The 19,566-nt window shown below is 44.2% G+C and overlaps 1 protein-coding gene and 1 long non-coding RNA gene across 2 annotated transcripts; one reads left to right on the forward strand and one right to left on the reverse strand.

Annotated features, from left to right (window-relative positions):
- Window positions 1-493: 493 nt before the first annotated feature.
- Window positions 494-11,179, reverse strand: LOC135973308 (uncharacterized). Its single transcript, XR_010590117.1, has 2 exons — window positions 11,097-11,179; window positions 494-2,044 (listed from the first exon to the last, which is right to left on the reverse strand). It is a non-coding gene; the product is annotated as an uncharacterized LOC135973308 (long non-coding RNA).
- A 2,148-nt stretch (window positions 11,180-13,327) lies between these two features.
- On the forward strand, window positions 13,328-18,557 carry WNT8A (Wnt family member 8A). The gene is made up of 6 exons (XM_005295877.4): window positions 13,328-13,977; window positions 14,070-14,103; window positions 14,319-14,457; window positions 15,384-15,509; window positions 15,865-16,007; window positions 17,123-18,557. Exons 1-6 carry the CDS (start codon window positions 13,907-13,909, stop codon window positions 17,681-17,683), a joined length of 1,074 nt encoding a protein of 357 aa, XP_005295934.1. The 5' UTR covers window positions 13,328-13,906; the 3' UTR covers window positions 17,684-18,557.
- The last annotated feature ends 1,009 nt before the right edge of the window (window positions 18,558-19,566 follow it).

The following is a 19,566-nucleotide window of genomic DNA, read 5'->3' on the forward strand; positions in this document are numbered from 1 at the left end:
TGCTTTAAAAATACCTAACTACTTTGAAATGTCAGAACACCAGGCTCAGCTTTCTTTGCCAGCACGCGGGCTGCTCTAATGTTCACAATGGGTAATTGGAGACTGAATTGGCCCCAATTTGAAATACAGTGTGATTATTAGCGTCACACTGTGCTGACCAAGCGTTAGTCATGTTATTTTACACCTGTATGGCAGGGGGAATACAGCTGCAACTTCCTCCAAAGCCCGGTTTGGTAAACTTCGTGTTTTAAAGCACTCAGCAAAGCAAGGCCGTGGAGGAAAGACGTGTGCTTAACCTCTAATATCAGTGCATTGTGTAACGTGCGATCTATGAGATGGATCCTACATCCATATTAAAATACTAGGCAGATTCTGATCTCCGTAACATGAATGTAAATCCAGTGACTGATTACGGCATGCGAGTGAGCTCAGAATCGACCTTGATGCGTATTGACGAGACAAGCTTTTACAAAAGAGAGCTCTGTACTAAATCCAAAGAAATTATTTATTTCTCAGTACAACAGGGACAATATTAAAACAACTACTGCAGGACTGCAAATCCAATGATACTCACAGTCACATACAGCAGGTAAAACCCAGTCCCCATTTAAATCAATGGGAATTTTACCATTGGTTTCCATGGAGCCAGGATGTCCCCCACTATCTTTGCTGTGCACCTGGAATTCCCACTGTCATCCATGCTGTTTCCATGGCCTCTATATAGCCTTTAACTTAAAGACACTGACCTCGTATGTGATAAATCGTTAGTGCCTACAGAAGACTGAAATCTCACTAACACAGTTATATGGAATGAAATCGTTAGTGCCTACAGAAGACTGAAATCTCACTAACACACCATCATAATGCCTGGGCATCTTATTAGCTTCTTGTGTAGTTCGCCTCACCACAGGGCAGTGCTATTATCCTCATTGAGCAGATGGAGTACTGAGGTACAGAGAGGCTAAGGGACTAACCCAAGGTCACACAGGAAGCACATGGCAGAGCAGGGAATTGAACTGGGCACGCAAAGGTCCTAGACTACTCCCCTAACCATGGCCCAGGCTTCCTCTCTAAAGATTCATCTGCTGATTGAAGGGGAAATGGGGTCTAGCATTTAGAACACTAAACAGAGAGCAAGTACTCCTGGTTCTCCCAGTGACCCACTGTGTGACATAGGGCAAATCACTTGGGGCCTGATTTTCAGAGGTGCTAAACACCTAGAGCACCCATTGACTTCAGCTGGAATTGTGGGTGCTCAGTGCCTCTGAAAATCAGGCCCTTACCCTTTGTGCCTCAGTTTACCCATCTGTCAGATACATATAATACCACCAACTTCAAGGGGATGAGAGGCTTAGGGCCTGAACCTCCTTCTGCTGAAGTCAATGGCAAAACTTCCATTGGCTTCAGTGGTCCTGACTCTAGCTTTAATAAATGGACAAAGCACTTTAGGACCCTGGAAATGTTTTCCGCTACAGAACAGCCATGCATTGTCATGGCGGATATACCTTGGCCATTATTAGTGTTTGTTAAGGCACTTTAAAAAGAAAAGGCAGAAACATAAGCAATTTCTAAGTAGTTTGTATTCACTTATCTGTGAGAGGCAGTGTGGCCTAGTAGCTAGCCTATACTGGCCTAGGAGTCCTGGCTTCTGTCCCCAACTTTGCCTGTTGGGTGACATTAGGCAAGTCATTTCCCCATATATAAAATTAGCATAATGATACTTCTTTTGTAAAGGGCTTTGAGCTCTCCTGATGGAGAGTCCTACATAAGAGCTAGCTAATATCATCACTGAACCCTGCTCTCAATGAAGTTAATGTCCAAACTCTTCTTAACTCCAGTGTGAACAAGCTCTGGTCCTTACTGATTACAATTCATATTAAACAAGCACATGAATCTGTCATCTGCTGGCCTCACAGAGTTTATATGCAGACAAGCGTAATTTATCTTTAGAAGAAAACCTTCTAAAATGCAGGTGCTTCTCCCTTCGAAGAATGCAGCCACGTCAACCATACAGCAACTGCATGTGCTTCACTATCTGGGTAGCCTGAAAATATATAGAGAGGAAAGTCAGAGAAACCAACAAGATAGCACACTTCAGAAAAGACTATGCAATCAGAGCAGAAGGATATTTAGGCAGGTTAGACCATAAAACACCTTGTTTTATTTCTCCCTCTATTTTCAACTGCTGCAAAGTAACTCTGTACCTGGAATATTGTATTCTTCCACTAGATGGTGCTTTGCTACCAAAAAAATATTACCAAGAAAGCACATTCTCTAGTTCTTTCCTGGAACAGAGTAGGCAAATATACGAAGTCAATACAATTCATCTTTGGGAGCAGAACGTTGTCATTTGCTCTGATCAACAGCCAGCCTTATCATTAAAAACCAAAACAATCTAACTGGAAAGGCTCTCTTTTCATAAAATCTCTGGGGGATTCACAACATTTCTATCCTTTCTGAAATTAACGCTCTCATAAAAAGTTCCATGCAGTGTTGGTGTAGTCGTGTTGGTCCCAGGATATTAGAGAGACATATTAGATATAGACCTATAGAGATATTAGAGAGACTCACCCACCATATAAAAAGTATGCTATTGCAGCCTCACACAGAAGTGCCCCTTCCAAAACTGTTGCATTTCGGTCTCTAGAAGCTAAAGTTAACACTTGTGATCTCAGGGTTGGGAGTTGTTAATAGAGGAAATTTACTTTTGAAGTCCCCCATTGGAAGAAATCCAGAATGCAGGAAGCTGACATGCGTCGTCTAACCACAGGTTTTTTTACCATTTTTAAAGCTAAAACATCAAATACAGAGAATTGGTCACCAGTGGCCATATCACCTGACTGCCAAGAGCTACAAAAGGATCTCACAAAACTAGGTGACTGGGCAACAAAATGGCAGATGAAATTCAATGTTGATAAATGCAAAGTAATGCACGTTGGAAAACAATGCCAACTATACATATAAAATGATGCGGTCTAAACTAGCTATTACCACTGAAGAAAGATCTTGGCGTCATTGTGGATAGTTTTCTGAAAACATCCACTCAATGTGCAGTAGCCGTCAAAAAAGCGAACAGAATGTTGGGAATCATCAAGAAAGAGATAGATAATAAGACAAAAAATATCATATTGCCTCTATATAAATCCATGGTACGCCAACATCTTGAATACTGCATGCAGATGTGGTCACCCCATCTCAAAAAAGATATATTGGAATTGGAAAAGGTTCAGAAAAGGGCAACAAAAATGATTAGGGGTCTGGAACAGCTTCTGACTGAGGAAAGATTAATAAGATTGGGACTTTTCATCTTGGAAAAGAGACAACTAAGGGGGGATATGATAGAGGTCTATCAAATCATCACTGGGGTGGAGAAAGTAAATAAGGAAGTGTTATTTACTCCTTCGCATAATACAAGAACTAGGGGTGACCAAATGAAATTAATAGGCAGCAGGTTTAAAACAAACAAAAGGAAGTATTTTTTCACACAATGCAGTCAACCTATGGAACTCATTGCTAGAGGATGTTGTGAAGGCCAGGACTATCACAGGATTCCAAAAAGAACTAAATAAATTAATGGGGGATAGGTCCATCAATGGCTATTAGCCAAGGTGAGCAGGGATGGTGTCCCTAGCCTCTGTTTGCTAGAAGCTGGGAATGGGCGAGAGGGGGTGGATCACTATTCTGTTCATTCCCTCTGGGGCACCTGGCATTGGCTACTGTCGGAAGACAGGATACTGGGCTAGATGGACCTTTGGTCTGACCCAGGAGAGCCATTCTTATGTTCTCTCACAGATATCACAGTCCTCAGTCTATTGAAGAGATACTGTACAGGATTGATCCACAAACTGCTTAAATATATATTAAAGCGATCACAGTTCATTGTTCCAGTTAGGAATGGAAACAACATCAAACATCTGCAACTGAACAAAGGGCATGGGGAGGCAAGGAGGATGAAGCTTTGTGATTATTGTTAGGGCAGATGTCACCAGGTGCCATTGTTACACAAGTTCTTTTTCTTAGTGTGTGTGCAATCCCCAGTCCTTGGAGAATTGTGGTATTGTGGTTAGTTTTGTGATGCACATTATTTTGGGGAAACTGTTGCCAACAGCAGGAGAGTTTGCTCTCGGCCTCAGTCTAACTAAACTCAATTCTTAGTGCAGAGTTGCTTTCTGGGAACCTGGCACTGGTTTTTGGGCAGAGAATTCTGATTGAAGGGATTAGCTATATGCCATTTGTGACCTCCTCTGTTCAAAGACTGGTGTTTATTAACACTAGATACAAGTGGCACTACGAAGATAACTATACTCCATGTCACTGATTTTTCCTCCATCAGAAAGCTGACTTGCAAGGCCCCAACATTTCCTACTGCTTAGCAGTGGGATGACATAAATAATAAGCTTTTATATAGCAGCTTTCACTTGCAGCTCTCAAAGTGCTTTATAAAATATCACGACCCCCATTTTTCAAATGGGGAATCTAAGGCACAGAGGCAAAGTGATTTTCCCAACACCACAAAACAGGTTCGTGGCAGAGTTGGGACTAGACCCAAAGTCTGTGGGAGGTAGAGAAAAGAAAGAGTCAGAGCATGAAAAGATAGGGGCAGGCCACAAAGGGGAAATGATTAAGGGCTAATTAAAATAGGGCTTGGAAGGAAATAATTAAGTGGGATGAGACATTTAATAAATTATATATTTTTAAATAATCTTCTTCTGTATCCAGTCCCCAATCCCTTCTTGAGTCTTGCCTGTTAGATTAGAAAGGCTCACCAACAGAGACCCATCCCCTTATTATACAAATGTCTGTAAAGTTGCATTCATGGCCATTTTTGCATTTCATTTTCCTTTAAAAAAATGGGGGATAGGGAAGGAGGCAGGAAAAAAAGGACTGGCTCCTACTTCAAAATGTCACTATGTAACGAGCCCTGTAGGCTTTGAAGGGACACCCCCGCCCATACACACACACCCATGGAAGCAAATAAAGTGGGGGGTGGATTCGGTCACTTCTTTGTGATTGCTATTGTTTGGCTCTCTGGACTGCTTGGTTACCAGGGTAGATGCCCATTGGTTAACTCTCGGATGGCTGTATCTTTGCAGGGGAAAAAGATAAAGGGTAAAACTTTCCATGGCTCCAAAGTGACTGAGGTGTTTAAGTTCCATTGAAAGTCATTGGGACTGAGGTGCCTAAGTCACTTGGTCAATGTTGAAAATTTTATCCCCAAACCTTTTTTATTTCTTGAAAGCTCTGAATGCAGCAAAAAACTTGCAGAAAGCCCCAGGATTGCCCAAAGGTAGAGATGTATTCAGTCCCCATTTCACAGATGAGGAAAGTGAGGCACAGAGAGCCTAAAGCTGGGGTTTTCAAAGAGGCCTAAGGGAGTTAAGCACCCAGTTCTTACTGAATTTGGCCCCTTGTGCCTTTGACTCTCTCCCCATAAATCACTTGCTTAAGGTCTCACCCAGTGAGTCAGCAGTAGAGCTGGAAATGAAACCTACCAGGGAGCTTTTCAAAGGCACAAAGAGCAGGTAGATGCCCCACTCCCATTGACTTTCACTGGGCGTTGAGTCCCTAACTGTCCTTTGTGCCTTTGAAAACCTCCCCCTATGGCTCTTGACCCATCTCTGCTTCTCTCTCCACTGGCCATTTTGTCTCCGGGCTACCATGAACTCTGCAATACAGTTACTGTCACTAAAACCCAACCACCTCTGGGGTGGGGAGCAAGACCAGGGAGCAGCTACAACTTCACAAGCATTCTAGCCAGGGAGTGAGGAATTGCTCATTCCATTGACACTACCAGGGGAATTTCGGGAGGGAGCGTGTGATCACCCCCTCCCAGCTCAGACAGGATGCTGGTGCCTCTGTGCTGCAGAACCACAGACAAGAACTTTATCAAGGCATTTGAGTCTGCAAGCTAATCTGCTTATTGCTCCCTGGCTGAGGAGAACAGGGTCTGTTCCTTTGGGGAAGGGGCAGGGGACAAGGAGAGAGGGAGGGAAGCAGAAGCTTGGAAGAGGGGGTGGGGTAGGAACATCACGAGAGGAGAACACAACTTCAGTTTTAAGACGTGTCATGTATGGGGGTGGGGGGAGAAATGTCCTTTGTCTGGTCCCATGTTCACATAGCCTTGGTCCTGTCATTAACAAGGTGCTGGCTAGGCTCCTGTGCGGCTGTCTCTCTGTCTAGGGGCTGTCGATAATGCCCATTAGAGGGTCTGGTATGATCAATGTTTAACGTAACTGAATTCTCACACTAGCTATATCTTATCACAGGCTGCAAATTCCTCCAGCTAGCATTTCCATAGAATGAGTTTTAGAAACATATACCAGCCTGAGAGATAGCCAGAGCAAACAGGGCCCGGCCCATGTCATGGCAGGGCTAATCTCAGCATTTAACTGTACTGGAGGGCTAAAGAGGTGGCACTTTAAAAAAAAAAATCTTTGAGAGAAAACGTACAGTTCGTCGTGAACTGTTTCCCTGGCCTTTGACTCTGACAGTAGTCCAGCAGCCTGAGAATGGGGCTGGAAGTCTGGGAAACGGGGCTTTACTCCTGGCTCTGCCAATGAGTTGCCATAAGTCTTGGGTAGTTGTAGAGAATCCATCACCTAAGCATCTAGGCTGTGTGACCTTGGGCCAGTCATTAAAGCTCAGCAAAGTACGTGGCGATCTCTGGATTAAAAGCACTACTTGCCACAGGGCAGAGACGTGTGTTTGTACAAGACTCAGCGATATGGGACTTGATCCTGATTGCAGCACTTGGATGTAATACAAGAAGTAGCAATTATGGAGGGGCTGTCATGGGGGCTGGGAACCTCTGTGCCTACTGGGGACCTGCAGATGGCCTGCAAAAGCAATGAAGTATCACTCCTGATTAACACATAAGAATAGGGTTGCCAACCCTCGAGGACTGGCCTGGAATCTCCCCGAATCAGCATTGGTCTCCTGGTGACCATTGAAAGCAATCCAGGAGATTTTAATAGGATATTTTAAGAAAATGACATTACATCATGTTGGGGAAAATAATCTCCTGGAATAGCTTCAGTCAGAGTTGGCAGCCCTACATAAGAAACATCATAAGAACAGATCCTCAAAGGTATCTGGGTGCCTAGCTCCCTGATTAAATACCTGAGGGGCTGGGCCATTGGGCCAAAGGATTTGGTCCTGCCATGAGTGCAGGGGACTGGACTCAGGGACCTGCAGATGGCCTGCAAAAGCAAAGAAGTATCACTCCTGATTAACACATAAGAATAGGGTTGCCAACCCTCGAGGACTGGCCTGGAATCTCCCCGAATCGGCATTGGTCTCCTGGTGACCATTGAAAGCAATCCAGGAGATTTTAATAGGATATTTTAAGAAAATGACATTACATCATGTTGGGGAAAATAATCTCCTGGAATAGCTTCAGTCAGAGTTGGCAGCCCTACATAAGAAACATCATAAGAACAGATCCTCAAAGGTATCTGGGTGCCTAGCTCCCTGATTAAATACCTGAGGAGCTGGGCCATTGGGCCAAAGGATTTGGTCCTGCCATGAGTGCAGGGGACTGGACTCAATGACCTCTCGAGGTCCCTTCCAGTCCTAGAATCTATGAATCTATGAAAGGCTGGTTTCCACTGCGTGGTACCAAGGGACTCAAATGCATTCTAATCACAATGTCAGTGAGGCGGGGCCAGCTGCAGAAGGGGTGGAGCCAGAGAGCAGCATACTCCCCTAGGATAATCATGGATATTCACATGGATTTTGCCTTGGAAATTAACACTGTTCCCTGCAGCATTAACTTCCAGTCACAGCTTCTGCTCTCCCAGCTACGCTGCCATGGGGCAGAAGGAGCCTAAGGGCCTCATGAGAAGGGGCTACCGCTCGAAGGGCCATGGTGTTGGGGCTGGGATTCCTCAGGCTCACAGTTGGGAAACGGCGCTCTCCTCCCACTCAGGAGACAATGCCTCAGGCTGTCAGCATGGTGAACCGCGTGGACGTTTGGAAGGATCCCCCACGCCTCCAATGGGTTTGTGGTGCTGGAAGGGAATAATCTGGCTCACTAATTGGAACCAAAAGAATTCATGCCAAATAGTGAAACCCGGCTGCTTACTGTGGCCTGATTTTCAGGGGTGCTGAGCAGCTGTAGCTCCCACTGACCTCAGAACCTCTGAAATTCAGGCCATTTCCAGGGAGGTGCCTAAATATGGAGTTAGGAGCCTCGGTCCAGGCAGGTTTCAACATTGCAGCCTAAACTTGCACATTTCAGTTCTGATGTGAACGTTGCAGTTCAACTTTAGTTAATTCACCCATATTCCTTATCCAGGCAAAACTCCCACTGACATGAAGCACCGTAGGCTACTCACCTGCCTGGGGAACGTGGCAATCTATGGGGAGCCAAGGCAAATATTACACCCCATTTCCCTCAATGGGAGATTTGGGGCCTTTAGTTGGGAAGAGTAAAAAAATGCTCCTGTGTGGAACTGCATGTGCAGAAGGATTTCACCCAGGCCAGGGCTCTCAGCAAGGGACTATTTTAAAACAACACAAAATGTGGTAGGGAAAGAGCCATCCAGACACCCTGCTTGGGAGGGTTTCTGTATACAAACAAGTATATGGCATTACACGTGGGGACTCATGCTGGCTTCCCATGGAGAACAAAGCAGGTGAACACAATAAAATGAAGCCTTCCAGGAAGGGAGGGGGGATCTTTCTAATTACCCAGGTGGGTTTTTATTGTAACGGAGCCAGCAAGGCAGGATTTGACGCTGGGGGTCTGAATGTATCACTTGCTAAGAACAATATAGCCAATGTTGTTTTTATCCAGCTTTCCACCACCCGGGTGCATGTGTTGGGTTGGTTTTATGGATACATCGCTGGAAATGCTAGAGCCCTGACCACACTAGTGCTTGTTAGCTGCACCAGTGCTGAAGCAAAGATACTGGATTTTCTAATGGGCCTGGAGACATAGCCAGCTAGATTGCACGGAGGCCATGGTAGTGGTTGCAGGGCTGGTATTGCTTCTGCCACATGTTTCACAGGTGTTCCTCAGGGTCTAATGGCTACAATGACCTGGGACTAGAGACTTGGGTTCTACTCCCAGCTGTGTGGCTTTCTCCCAGCCTGTAGTTTGTCTTGTCTATTCAGTCTGTAAGCTCTTCAGGGCAGGGACTGTGTGTAGTTAAGCAATTATCACAAAGGGACTCTTGTCTTGGTTCGGACCTCTAAGTGCTACTGCAATATAAATATTAACAGAGCATTAGCCTTCTCCCAGTCTCTAGTGCTGGGTGAATTCTCCACACTGTCCACTATCTGACAAAAACATCTCCAGTTCACCTGTCCCAGAAACTACTGCGCCATCAGCCTCCAGTTAAACTGCATGGTCAGCTTAATTCAGGACCAACAATTAGACTTTTGGAAACACGAGTTAAAAATCCTAATATGAACAGAAACATCTTCATTAATATTTCAGAGAAAAACACTATTGTTCCAGTCAATACAGCCCTTTCATCTGAGCCTGACGTTACGGTCATCTCCCTGATAAGAATTATCCTCACTTAGAGATGGGTTCAAGTCACAGCCATGTGTAGATGGATCCAGATTTCATACACACTGGAATCCAGAACACAGGCTGTTTTCTACAGCCCATTATAAAGAGAGGAGCTATTTGCAAACTCCATATTGGGATTCAGATTTTGAATACCTCTGATTGCAGGTGTGTTTGGGTCTTGATTTTGGTTCAGGCCCATCTCTTCAAGACCTCCGACACCTTCTCCTCCTCTCCCCCATCCTGCTGCACCCCACATCCACTCCCTCCATGCACTTTTCCACACTTAATATACAGTTTGTAAAATTATTGTTCAAAGAGGAAACAAAATTGGGTTAACCTGACAGTTACACCATGCCGGATAGTGGCTCCAATTCTCCTTTTTCTTTATTTAACCGTAGGGCCCCAAATTCTGCTATCACACATGTGAAAGCCCAAATGACCAAAATGCTAATCCAGTACAAGATGCTGAGTTTACTTTCCAGTCCAGCTGGACCAGCTATGACCCAGCAGATCTGAACCCAGATCCCAACCCAAACACCAGTGTTTCCACAATAGAAGTGTGTCTATCTTAACAAAAACAATGTGGGGAGCTCATACAAACAACCCTTTCATGGTTGCACAGGATTCCACCTATCGGATTTCTGAAATGTGGCCTTTAGGTTCCTGGTGAAAGACAAAAAAATTGCAATGAAATGCAATCTCACAAAATATACCCATGATCTGGGTGACAAAGCACACACTAAAGTCAATAGGGCACACAGGCGTAAGTACAGGCTGCATGTTTAATGAATGTCACAGCTGATAGGGAAGGTGTCCATATACTTCATTACACTGATTATCTCCTGTGCCAAGGGCTGTGAAAAGCCCAGACCATGAGTGGATTAACAAACCAAAACAGTAAAAAACCCCAGAAACACCATATTAACATTTTATCAGTAAAGCCAACAGAATTCAGCTGAAACTCGACAATATCTACCAAACCACAGTGTTCTCTGGATCAATTGTTTCCAGTGATACCTGACACCAATATGAACCTTACTTGGTTTCATTGCAAACTTGAAACTGAGACTCAAGACTGGTTCTTGGCATCCTGCTGCCCAACATAATGGACGGACGTTTGCCAGTTTATCAACCCACAGTCACCTAGACCACATTAGACACTGAACATTTTGCTCCACCCAAGTGGAGCAAAGTGGCTTGTCGCTTTAGGCTCTGCTCAGACTGGGTGTGTCAAAAGGTTCATCTAACCTCTTCAAGTGAAAATGGGTTTTGATATAAAACAAGGTGAAAGTAACCGAGTTTTGCTTTGAGAGACGAGGTGGGTGAGGTAATACCTTTTATTGGATCACCTTGTCTCGCTAATATCCTGGTACTGAGACAGCTACAACACTATTTCATACGACTTTTGCTTTGAGATTTTAGGTTTATCTGAAGCTAAAACTCAAAGCAGATTTCTGGGTGATGCCAAAACCAGGCAGATCAAATGGTCAGTGTTCACACAGGTGTTAGTGAACTTCACCCATGCATGAGACTTAGGGATTTAGTGATTAGAGCACTAAGCTTAGTTTCAAAATACCTGTGTCCAGTGGAGCTTTGTCACTGTCATTGTGTGACCTTCTGCAAGTCATTCCACCGCTCCCTGCCTTGGTTTCCCCACCTGTAAAATGGAAATAATTCTAGTTACCCTCCTTTGCTTTGAGATCCATGGATGAAAAGCTTGAGAAGTGCAAAGTATTATTGTTACTATAAATATCTGGAGAAATCTCTCATGCCAGTCAAGTGACTAGAGCTCTGTTCACTTTTACACTGGAGGTAGGATGGGGAGAGAGAGGGAGAATTCTACAAAAATGTGAATATTTCAGTTCTACCCAGTTATGGCTTCATAGTCTTATTCTTGCCCTGAACACACACTGGGGCAGGTTCTGCTTTCAGCTATGCTGCTGTAAATGGAGAATAATTAATTGGAGCTGGCAGGCTGGTAAGAACATGTTCTCTTGTTTGTCAACAATAGGGTGATCAGACAGCAAGTGTGAAAAATCGGGACGGGGGTGGGGGTAATAGGAGCCCATATAAAAAAAAGCCCCAAATATTGGGACTGTCCCTATAAAATTGGGACATCTGGTCACCCTAGTCAACAACCAGCATAGGTGCTAAAAGTTATAGGAGATTAAGATTCATGTGTTTTTAAGAGTAGACGGTGTTATTAATATCCCAGGCAGGCAAGGAAATGTGTGGTTTGAATGTAGGATTTTTAACCTGACAGAGACCCCGTCAAATAACACAATCTCCCCCAGAAGAGTGCCCCTCCCCTAAAAGCTATTTTTCTATCACATGGTTAGGAGGATCAAGTATGAATTGAGGTAACTGACGCTCCAAAATCTTTGAGTTGCACAATCTCTCTCAGATAATGAACACTAACATGCCTGCATAGATAGTGGCAGTAAAAACAAGAAAAGGCAGCTGGATATAAAAATGCATCATATAATCCAAGCTATTATACCTGGGCTTAAATGACTGAGTTTCTCTAAATACGCTAGCGACACTTTAGTCTTAATACATTGCCCTTCTGCAGCTCTGTACGAGGAAGACGTCATTTCAGGATGTTAATAGTTAAGATGTTAACTCAGCCCCAGTTTTGTCATCCCCACAGGAATACACTAGGGCTGTGAACGCTCTGGGCTCGGGAAGAGGTATTTTTATTTTGCATTCGTTACATTCTCACCAACCTACAGTTTTAATCCTCAAATTGCAAAATTGTTGTTTGCAGCTTTGCTACACTGGCTCCAGGTCTCCCTTACACATGACCTAGGGTGATAAGTTTCTTCTGTTGCTTGCTAATAAACCTGGCACCGAGAGGTAGAAATGATCTTTTCCTTCTGCTTTCCAAAGGAGCAGGGAGCTGACCCATATTTGTAGTTGTGGGTGTGTGACACTTACAGACACAGTGAGATGCAATTGGGTATATTTTTGCTAAGTGTTTCATAGATATAAGGCAGCCTAACTAATCCATTGCAATTCTATGGTGCCTTTCATTTGAAGATCACCAAGTACTTGGCACACATTTAGTTATTAAACCAACAACATACCCTAGAGGTAGCTAATCATCATAATCTCCATTTTATACATGGGGAACACTAAAGAAGAGAGAGAGGCTAAATGACTTGCCCATAGATACACAGTAATTCAGTGGCAGACCCAGGAATAGAACCCCAGAGTACCTATTAACAAAGGCCTGCTGTCACCAATAGACATCACTCCAGCCTTGACACTATTGGTTTTTGATGCCTTTAACAATATTGCCCATACCTATATCCAGGACCGGATCCTTGGGACGGATTCTCCTCTCCCAAATATTGGCTGTATACTGGTGTAACTCTTTTAACGTCAGTGAATTACTCCCCCCTTACACCCACGTAGGTGAGAAGACACTCCGGCTCCTCCAGTCCTGTGCTGATGGATACCTGTGAGGCTCACACATCTGAAGCCAGCAGTGTGGTGAACTTTACTGTGCAGAACTTGCTTCTCCCTGAAAACTGTCCTCATATTAAAAAAAAAAAAGTGTGTCGCATATGGGGATATAGGCACGGAGCAAACCTCTCACCGACTCTTCGCACAGGGCTCTCAGGCTGCAGAAATGTAAATGAGTGAGATTTCCAAACATCCTGGAGGGATGAAATGCCATTTTTGCAGCATCTGGTTGCCCTTATGGAACACAAATTCTTTAATCGATGAAAGTGCGTGTGTGTGTGTGGGGGGGGGGGCGAGGGGATCTGCCTTTAAATAAATCCCTTCAAATCCAGGAGATCCAGCCCAACAGATCTTAATAAAACTGGCACTGAATGCTTCAGGAAATTCTCCTAGCAAGGAGCACTAAGCTAGTGGGGGAACTCTAGAAATGTGGTTGTTATTTGAGAGGAGCCAGGGAAGGGAGCCCCTGTGCAGAGGCAAAGTATCATGAAGAAGGCAAGTGGACCTTAGCTAGAGGGAGACAGGGAGAGATGAATGCTGGTGTGTTTAACAGAATGAAAGGTTGCCCATTGTTAGGGAAGTTTACTCTCCTTGAGAATCATCCCAGGCTCTGGGTGACAACTGCTCCTGGGCTTTTGAAGTGCAGCTTTAGGCGTTTCCTTTGCTATCTTGTCACGCATTGGATCAGAGGTTTCTTTACCACATAGGGTCATTGGGTAGCAAATGAATAGGGGGTATTGGCCATTCAGAACTTCACCTTATAAATATCCGCGATTTGGATTCTTTTCACTTTCCTTGTCCTGAGTATCCCCCCTTTGGGTGTGGAGAGAAGCAGAGCTGCCCTGCTCAGTCAACCATCGCTGGTGCGGAGAGCTGTAGATCAGCGAGTGGAATAAAACTTCACCCTAGCTGACAGCCATGAAGAGCAACACCTTCATCATCTTCACCAGCATTGGGATCTATTGTGCTATTTTCCACACGTCAGCATGGTAGGGGCTCAGCCCAGCTGAACGAGGACATTTTGGTGTTGCTTCTGAGTCTGTGTTAAATTATCTCACTTATCCTGTTTTATTTGCTACAGGTCTGTGAACAACTTTCTGATGACTGGACCAAAGGTAATTTATACATGGATTATTATGAATTTAATTATAGATTTTTCCTGTTAGCGAACCAAATGTTGCCTTTCTAAGGAACCACATTTACTGATGTGCATATGGGCACCAGCTCCCTCTGTGTAATGAGGGGAAACAGTTGAAACCCATTTGCATTTGCTTTCAAGTGGCCTTTTGAAAGGTTTGGGAGTTTCAGACCCATTCTTTTTCTATGCAAGGCGTATCTGACCTACTCCACCAGCGTGGCTGTGGGGGCCCATAGCGGGATTGAAGAATGTAAACACCAGTTCACCTGGGAGCGCTGGAACTGCCCAGAAAGTGCCCTGCAGCTCTCCACTCATAACAGACTGCGGAGTGGTAAGTGTATATTTAGAGGCAGAGCATGGATTTACCTACAGCTCCTTCCTTTCCTTCCTGCCATCTCTGTGTATGGGATACAGCCCGTTTCTATTTAGGTAGGATCTAGACTATATAGATACATATATTAGGATGACAGCAAATTTTGGAGCGGGGAGGGAGGGAGGCTCAACAGACAGATAAACTGCAGACACAGCCTCACACTAAGAGCTTGCTTGTTTACATGAGAAAGTTGCACCAGTTTAACCTCAGGTGTGACTTTAAACCCAAATTAGTTCAACCAATGAACACACACACACACACACACACACACACTTACTTCAGCTTAAGAGTGGCTTCTTGCAGTTTAGCCTCTATGATGGGAGCAGGTTTAAGATGAAATGAAACTTCTTAAAGTGAAATTAAAAAGTGTGTCCAGAGAGGAGTTTGCATGAGTTTAAAAACTGATTTAAGTTAAACTGATGCAACTTTACTGTGTAGAGAAGACCAAGCAGCAGCCCGCCACCAAATCAGAAAACAGACAGGGACAGAAAGCTGCTACAGAGTAACCCTGATTGGGTATCAAGAGAAGTCAGTGATAATTGATCTTGGTGTTAGGATCAGGCCTGTTATATAAAATCTCACTGTCACCATGAAACTCTTTTCCATACGTAAATACACACAAGGTGACACTTGGTCATACCAGTAACCGTTGTTGGAACTGAAACAAAGCTGGCAGAAGACAGAATTCACAAGCACTTTGCCATGTTCTCTGGAGGGTTTAATTCCTGCACCACTCTATCTTTTGTCCTAATTGCCTTATGCAAAGACTTCCCCCCAGCAATTGCTCTGTTGGAAGCTCCACAAGGGGGCCTTCTTACCAGTAAAATGAGACTGAGGGTTTCTGTTCTTGAGGGTGACAGAATCTCTTTTCCGTCTCTTTCCAGCTACCAGAGAAACCTCTTTTGTTCATGCCATCAGCTCGGCTGGAGTAATGTACACGCTCACCAGAAACTGCAGCATGGGAGACTTTGACAACTGTGGCTGTGACGATTCAAGGAATGGCCGTGTAGGTGAGCTGTGATTTTACTGGTCTAGTACCCTGGTCTGCTTTTGGCATCACAATTTTCAAACTTGGAAAAAGTGTAGGGCTACATTCAACTCTGTTCCAACTGTGCAGCCCCATTGACTTCCTTGTAACAGAGTGAGAAATTGGCTCAAAGGACCGTTCCTGCTTTTAACATTCGTAAGAATTACACATTGAAATGATTCCGTGGTTCTTCTCATCCAGCTAACTCCCCGCCAGTGCAGGAATGGCTCCTCCAACATGTTTCCTAGAGCTCTGGGTTTACATATTGTACTGAAATCCACCTACGCCCTGAGCTTCTGCACATAGTTATTATTTGTGAACGATGCGTCCTTTCCTAGGTGGCCGAGGATGGGTCTGGGGAGGCTGCAGTGATAATGTGGAATTTGGCGAGAGAATTTCCAAACTATTTGTGGATGCTTTGGAGACAGGACAAGATGCCAGAGCTTTAATGAATCTGCATAACAATGAAGCAGGGAGACTTGTAAGTAAAAAAAAAAGGTTGTCTGTATCCAAAATATCTTCATAATCAGCACATCTACAAAGCTTTAAGGCCCCATTCTCCAACCCTGAGTTGTCCCATTGACTTGCTTGTTTGCATGAATAAGTACTACTGCACGTGCATAAGGAGTAAGGATTTTGGAATCAGGCCTTAAAATCTGGACATCAGAAAATTATTGCACTAGGCTTCACTTGGACTTCAGTTCAAAGCAAAGCCAACAGCCAATATAGTGACATGCACCATTTCTCAAGAATTGTGAAACCTAGTCTTTGGAGTCCTGTAGCTAGTAAGCACTTGTTCAGACAGTAAAATAGAGCAAACCCTATTCTCATCTTTTGTCATGTGCAGCTCAAGGCCTTCTTTAGGGGAGGAAATGTTGTCTGTTGGTTAGAGCAGGATAGCAGGAGCCAAGCGATTTAGATTCTAATCTTGGCTCTGACAGTGGGTCCCTGGGCAAGTCACTTAATCTTTCTGTGCCCCAGTTTCCCTAGCTGTACAATGAGGATGACAACATTCAGCATACCTAGTTCACAGGCTATATCAAAGCCTAACAATCTGACATAGATACTACAGTGTTGGCACCCTATAATTATCATAGAGAGGGATTGGTAGATGTTATTGGTGAAGTGCTTGGATTAAAGGTGCTACATAAATACTTAGTATTATTCTGTATCTAAGATTATTTCATATCTTCTGCGTGGACGGTGCTGGTTTGACAGCTCCGCAAATGAAGTTATCCACAGATCTGGGACAGCCCAGGTAATAGCATTACCTTGCCAATTTGCTTCACAAGAGGCCTGGAGAGACTCCACCTGTGGGGGTAAAGTAGCTCATGCCCATTGAATGTTAACATCTCTGCCAGCTCCCAGTTAGCCAAGGAACATATGTCCATCAGGAGCTGGACTGAGAGCACCAGTTCATTTCACATGGGCCACTACACAGTAATGACTTTCAGCCCCAACCAGCATGAGCTGGATTAGAACTGATGACTGAGAGATGAGCAACCCCTTATGCCACTATCTGAGGTTTTATTGCAACAGATCCTGTTTGTGCTGCGGTTTTCTGCTGTTCCTAACTGCTCTGCCTTTTCATCCCAGGCTGTGAAAGCAACAATGAAGAGGACGTGTAAGTGCCACGGGGTATCGGGCAGCTGCAGCATCCAGACCTGCTGGCTCCAGCTTGCTGAGTTTCGAGAAATTGGGAATTATCTGAAGCTCAAATATGACCAGGCCCAGAAGCTGGAGATGGACAAGAGGAGGATGAGAGCTGGGAATAGTGCCGACAGCCGTGGGGCCACAGCAGAGACCTTCAGCACTGTGCTAGCCACAGAACTCGTCTTCCTGGAAGACTCTCCTGATTACTGCGTCAGGAATGCCAGTCTGGGCCTCCATGGCACCGAGGGGCGGGAATGCCTGCAGAGTGGCAAGAACTTGTCTCAGTGGGAGAGGAGGAGTTGCAGGAGGCTCTGCACTGAGTGCGGCCTGAAAGTGGAGGAGAAGAGGACTGAGATTGTCACCAGCTGCAATTGCAAGTTCCACTGGTGCTGCATGGTGAAATGCCAGCAGTGCAAACAGGTGGTTACCAAGCATTACTGCTCCAGAAGAGATGGCTCGTCCCCCAACACCACCAGGCGGCGGAACAGGGGGCACAAGAGATAATCGGCAACTCGCTGCTGTTAACAAATGGACTCATGACAAAGAGCTGCCCTTCCAAATAAGTGGGGATTGTCCAGGCAGGGTCAGGTGGGTGTACTCCACACAACCGATGTTGTGTGATTACACGGAGCAGGCCAAGGGCCCTAGTGGACCTAGGGCCTTCCTGCCTACTTTCCTGGTTTTTATATTTCCTTGTAACACGCTTCTTCCTCATAGTCACTGTATTTGTGTATCTGGATAAAGAAGTAGTTTCATTTTTTGGTGATATCAGATGATAGTCTGTGGGCCTGATTCAGCTGTCATTTAACCACTGTCAATCTGGAGTAAATCCACCGAAGGCAGTGGAGTAACTGCAGGCATCAGTGTAACAGAGATCAGAATCTCGCTGTTCCAGGCTGAAATCTGGTCCCAGGTACCTATGTGCTTCCCTGTTGACTTCAGTGATGCTGCACAAGCCTAAGATCAGAATATGAACCTGTGTGGTTGATGCACGTGTTGCTTGTAAATATTTTTAATGCAATACTTACGCACTTTCTGATGTGAGAAGGGTCTTCACAACATCATGGTTTATATTGGGACAACTACAACTTTTTTCACCTTAAGTGCTTTCCTAGATTTACAGACAGTATATACAGATTTCATGCAATATATATTGTGTTATTTCATCCGATACAGATATATAAAACTGTCCGGGTTGAGAGAGAGAGAGAGAGAGTCTCCAGCTAATTTATATCGGATGAAATTTATAGTGCACCAATTGAAAAAAAAATCAGTAGAGAAGAATTTGGCACCCCTCTCTGCATAATATTGATTATTAAGCAAGTTGTATTATTGATTCAACACAATCTGTTTGCTGTATATATTTTCTGATGGTACCCAAAAGGTTATAATTTTGGACTAAATTTTGCAATAAACATTTGAATTAAATCAATGGTTTTTTCCTCCTGGACTCATAAAAGTACAGCATGAATATATTTATAAAAGAGCCTGCCTCTTTTCCAACAAGTTTTAATTGCTAATCCAAAGCCTAGAAGTCAATGGGCGGCTTTTCCACTTACTTCAGTTTGCTTTAGCTTAGGCTCTAAATCGCTACAGAGGATTTTATAGGTCCTATCACTGTAGTATCTAACCCTCCCTGAGTACTAAGCATGCAGGCACTGGCTTGCTAAAGTAAATTTTGAAACTCCACATGTCTCTTTAATTTGTCTATGGCCTAACGTTCTACAAACAATGCAAACTCCGTTGTGCTTTGATGTGGTAAGTATCAGCACTTGTTGCAAAATTCTTTATTCTAAGGAACAAGATGAGCCCTTTGAACTAGAAGGCATGAGCGAAAACTTGGGGACAGTTGTGAATGTGTCTGCTAAGGTTCCCTGCTGATGCTTCTTATAAACAACCTGATGCCATGCATGCCTGGGAGAACAGGAGGAGACACTTGCTATTGTCGCTTATTTCTTAAGTGCGGATTCTGCCCTCCTCATTTGTGACATTGCAGTTATAATTTTGCCTTTGCAAAAGTTAATGGGCCCGATTCATCCTTCCACTGAATCAACAGGCTTATGTTAGAGACGCCTCCGCCGCTTTTTCTAGGGTTTAATTTGCTCCTCGTTTTGCCCAAGTCTGAGGTTGACATATGAGGTTTAATCAGGAAGCAAAATATTTTAAAAGTATTTATTTACCTGTTTTCAGATTGGCTGATTCCCTTGATATACAATGAAAATAGCTTAGTTAATAAATACATTAATCAAGTGATCAAGCAGTCCCCAGCAATAACCCCTTGCCCCTGTGGGAGGGACATTAAAATAAATACAGAGATATTGACCTTTAACGATCAGGTCTGGTTTTGGTTTTTTTAAATCAGTGCACTGTGATAAGGTTTTTTAACA

This window comes from Chrysemys picta, chromosome 8 (genome assembly GCF_011386835.1).
Source record: "Chrysemys picta bellii isolate R12L10 chromosome 8, ASM1138683v2, whole genome shotgun sequence".
Classification (NCBI taxonomy): domain Eukaryota; kingdom Metazoa; phylum Chordata; order Testudines; family Emydidae; genus Chrysemys; species Chrysemys picta.

What these genes read in the sequence shown, in the direction of transcription:
- WNT8A (XM_005295877.4), top strand. Translation starts at nt 13,907, where the DNA reads ATGAAGAGCAACACCTTCATCATCTTCACCAGCATTGGGATCTATTGT. An exon ending in TTCTGATGACTGGACCAAAG is followed by an intron (nt 14,104 to 14,318) that starts GTAATTTATACA and finishes TTTCTATGCAAG; the next exon opens with GCGTATCTGACCTACTCCAC. An exon ending in TTCAAGGAATGGCCGTGTAG is followed by an intron (nt 15,510 to 15,864) that starts GTGAGCTGTGAT and finishes GTCCTTTCCTAG; the next exon opens with GTGGCCGAGGATGGGTCTGG.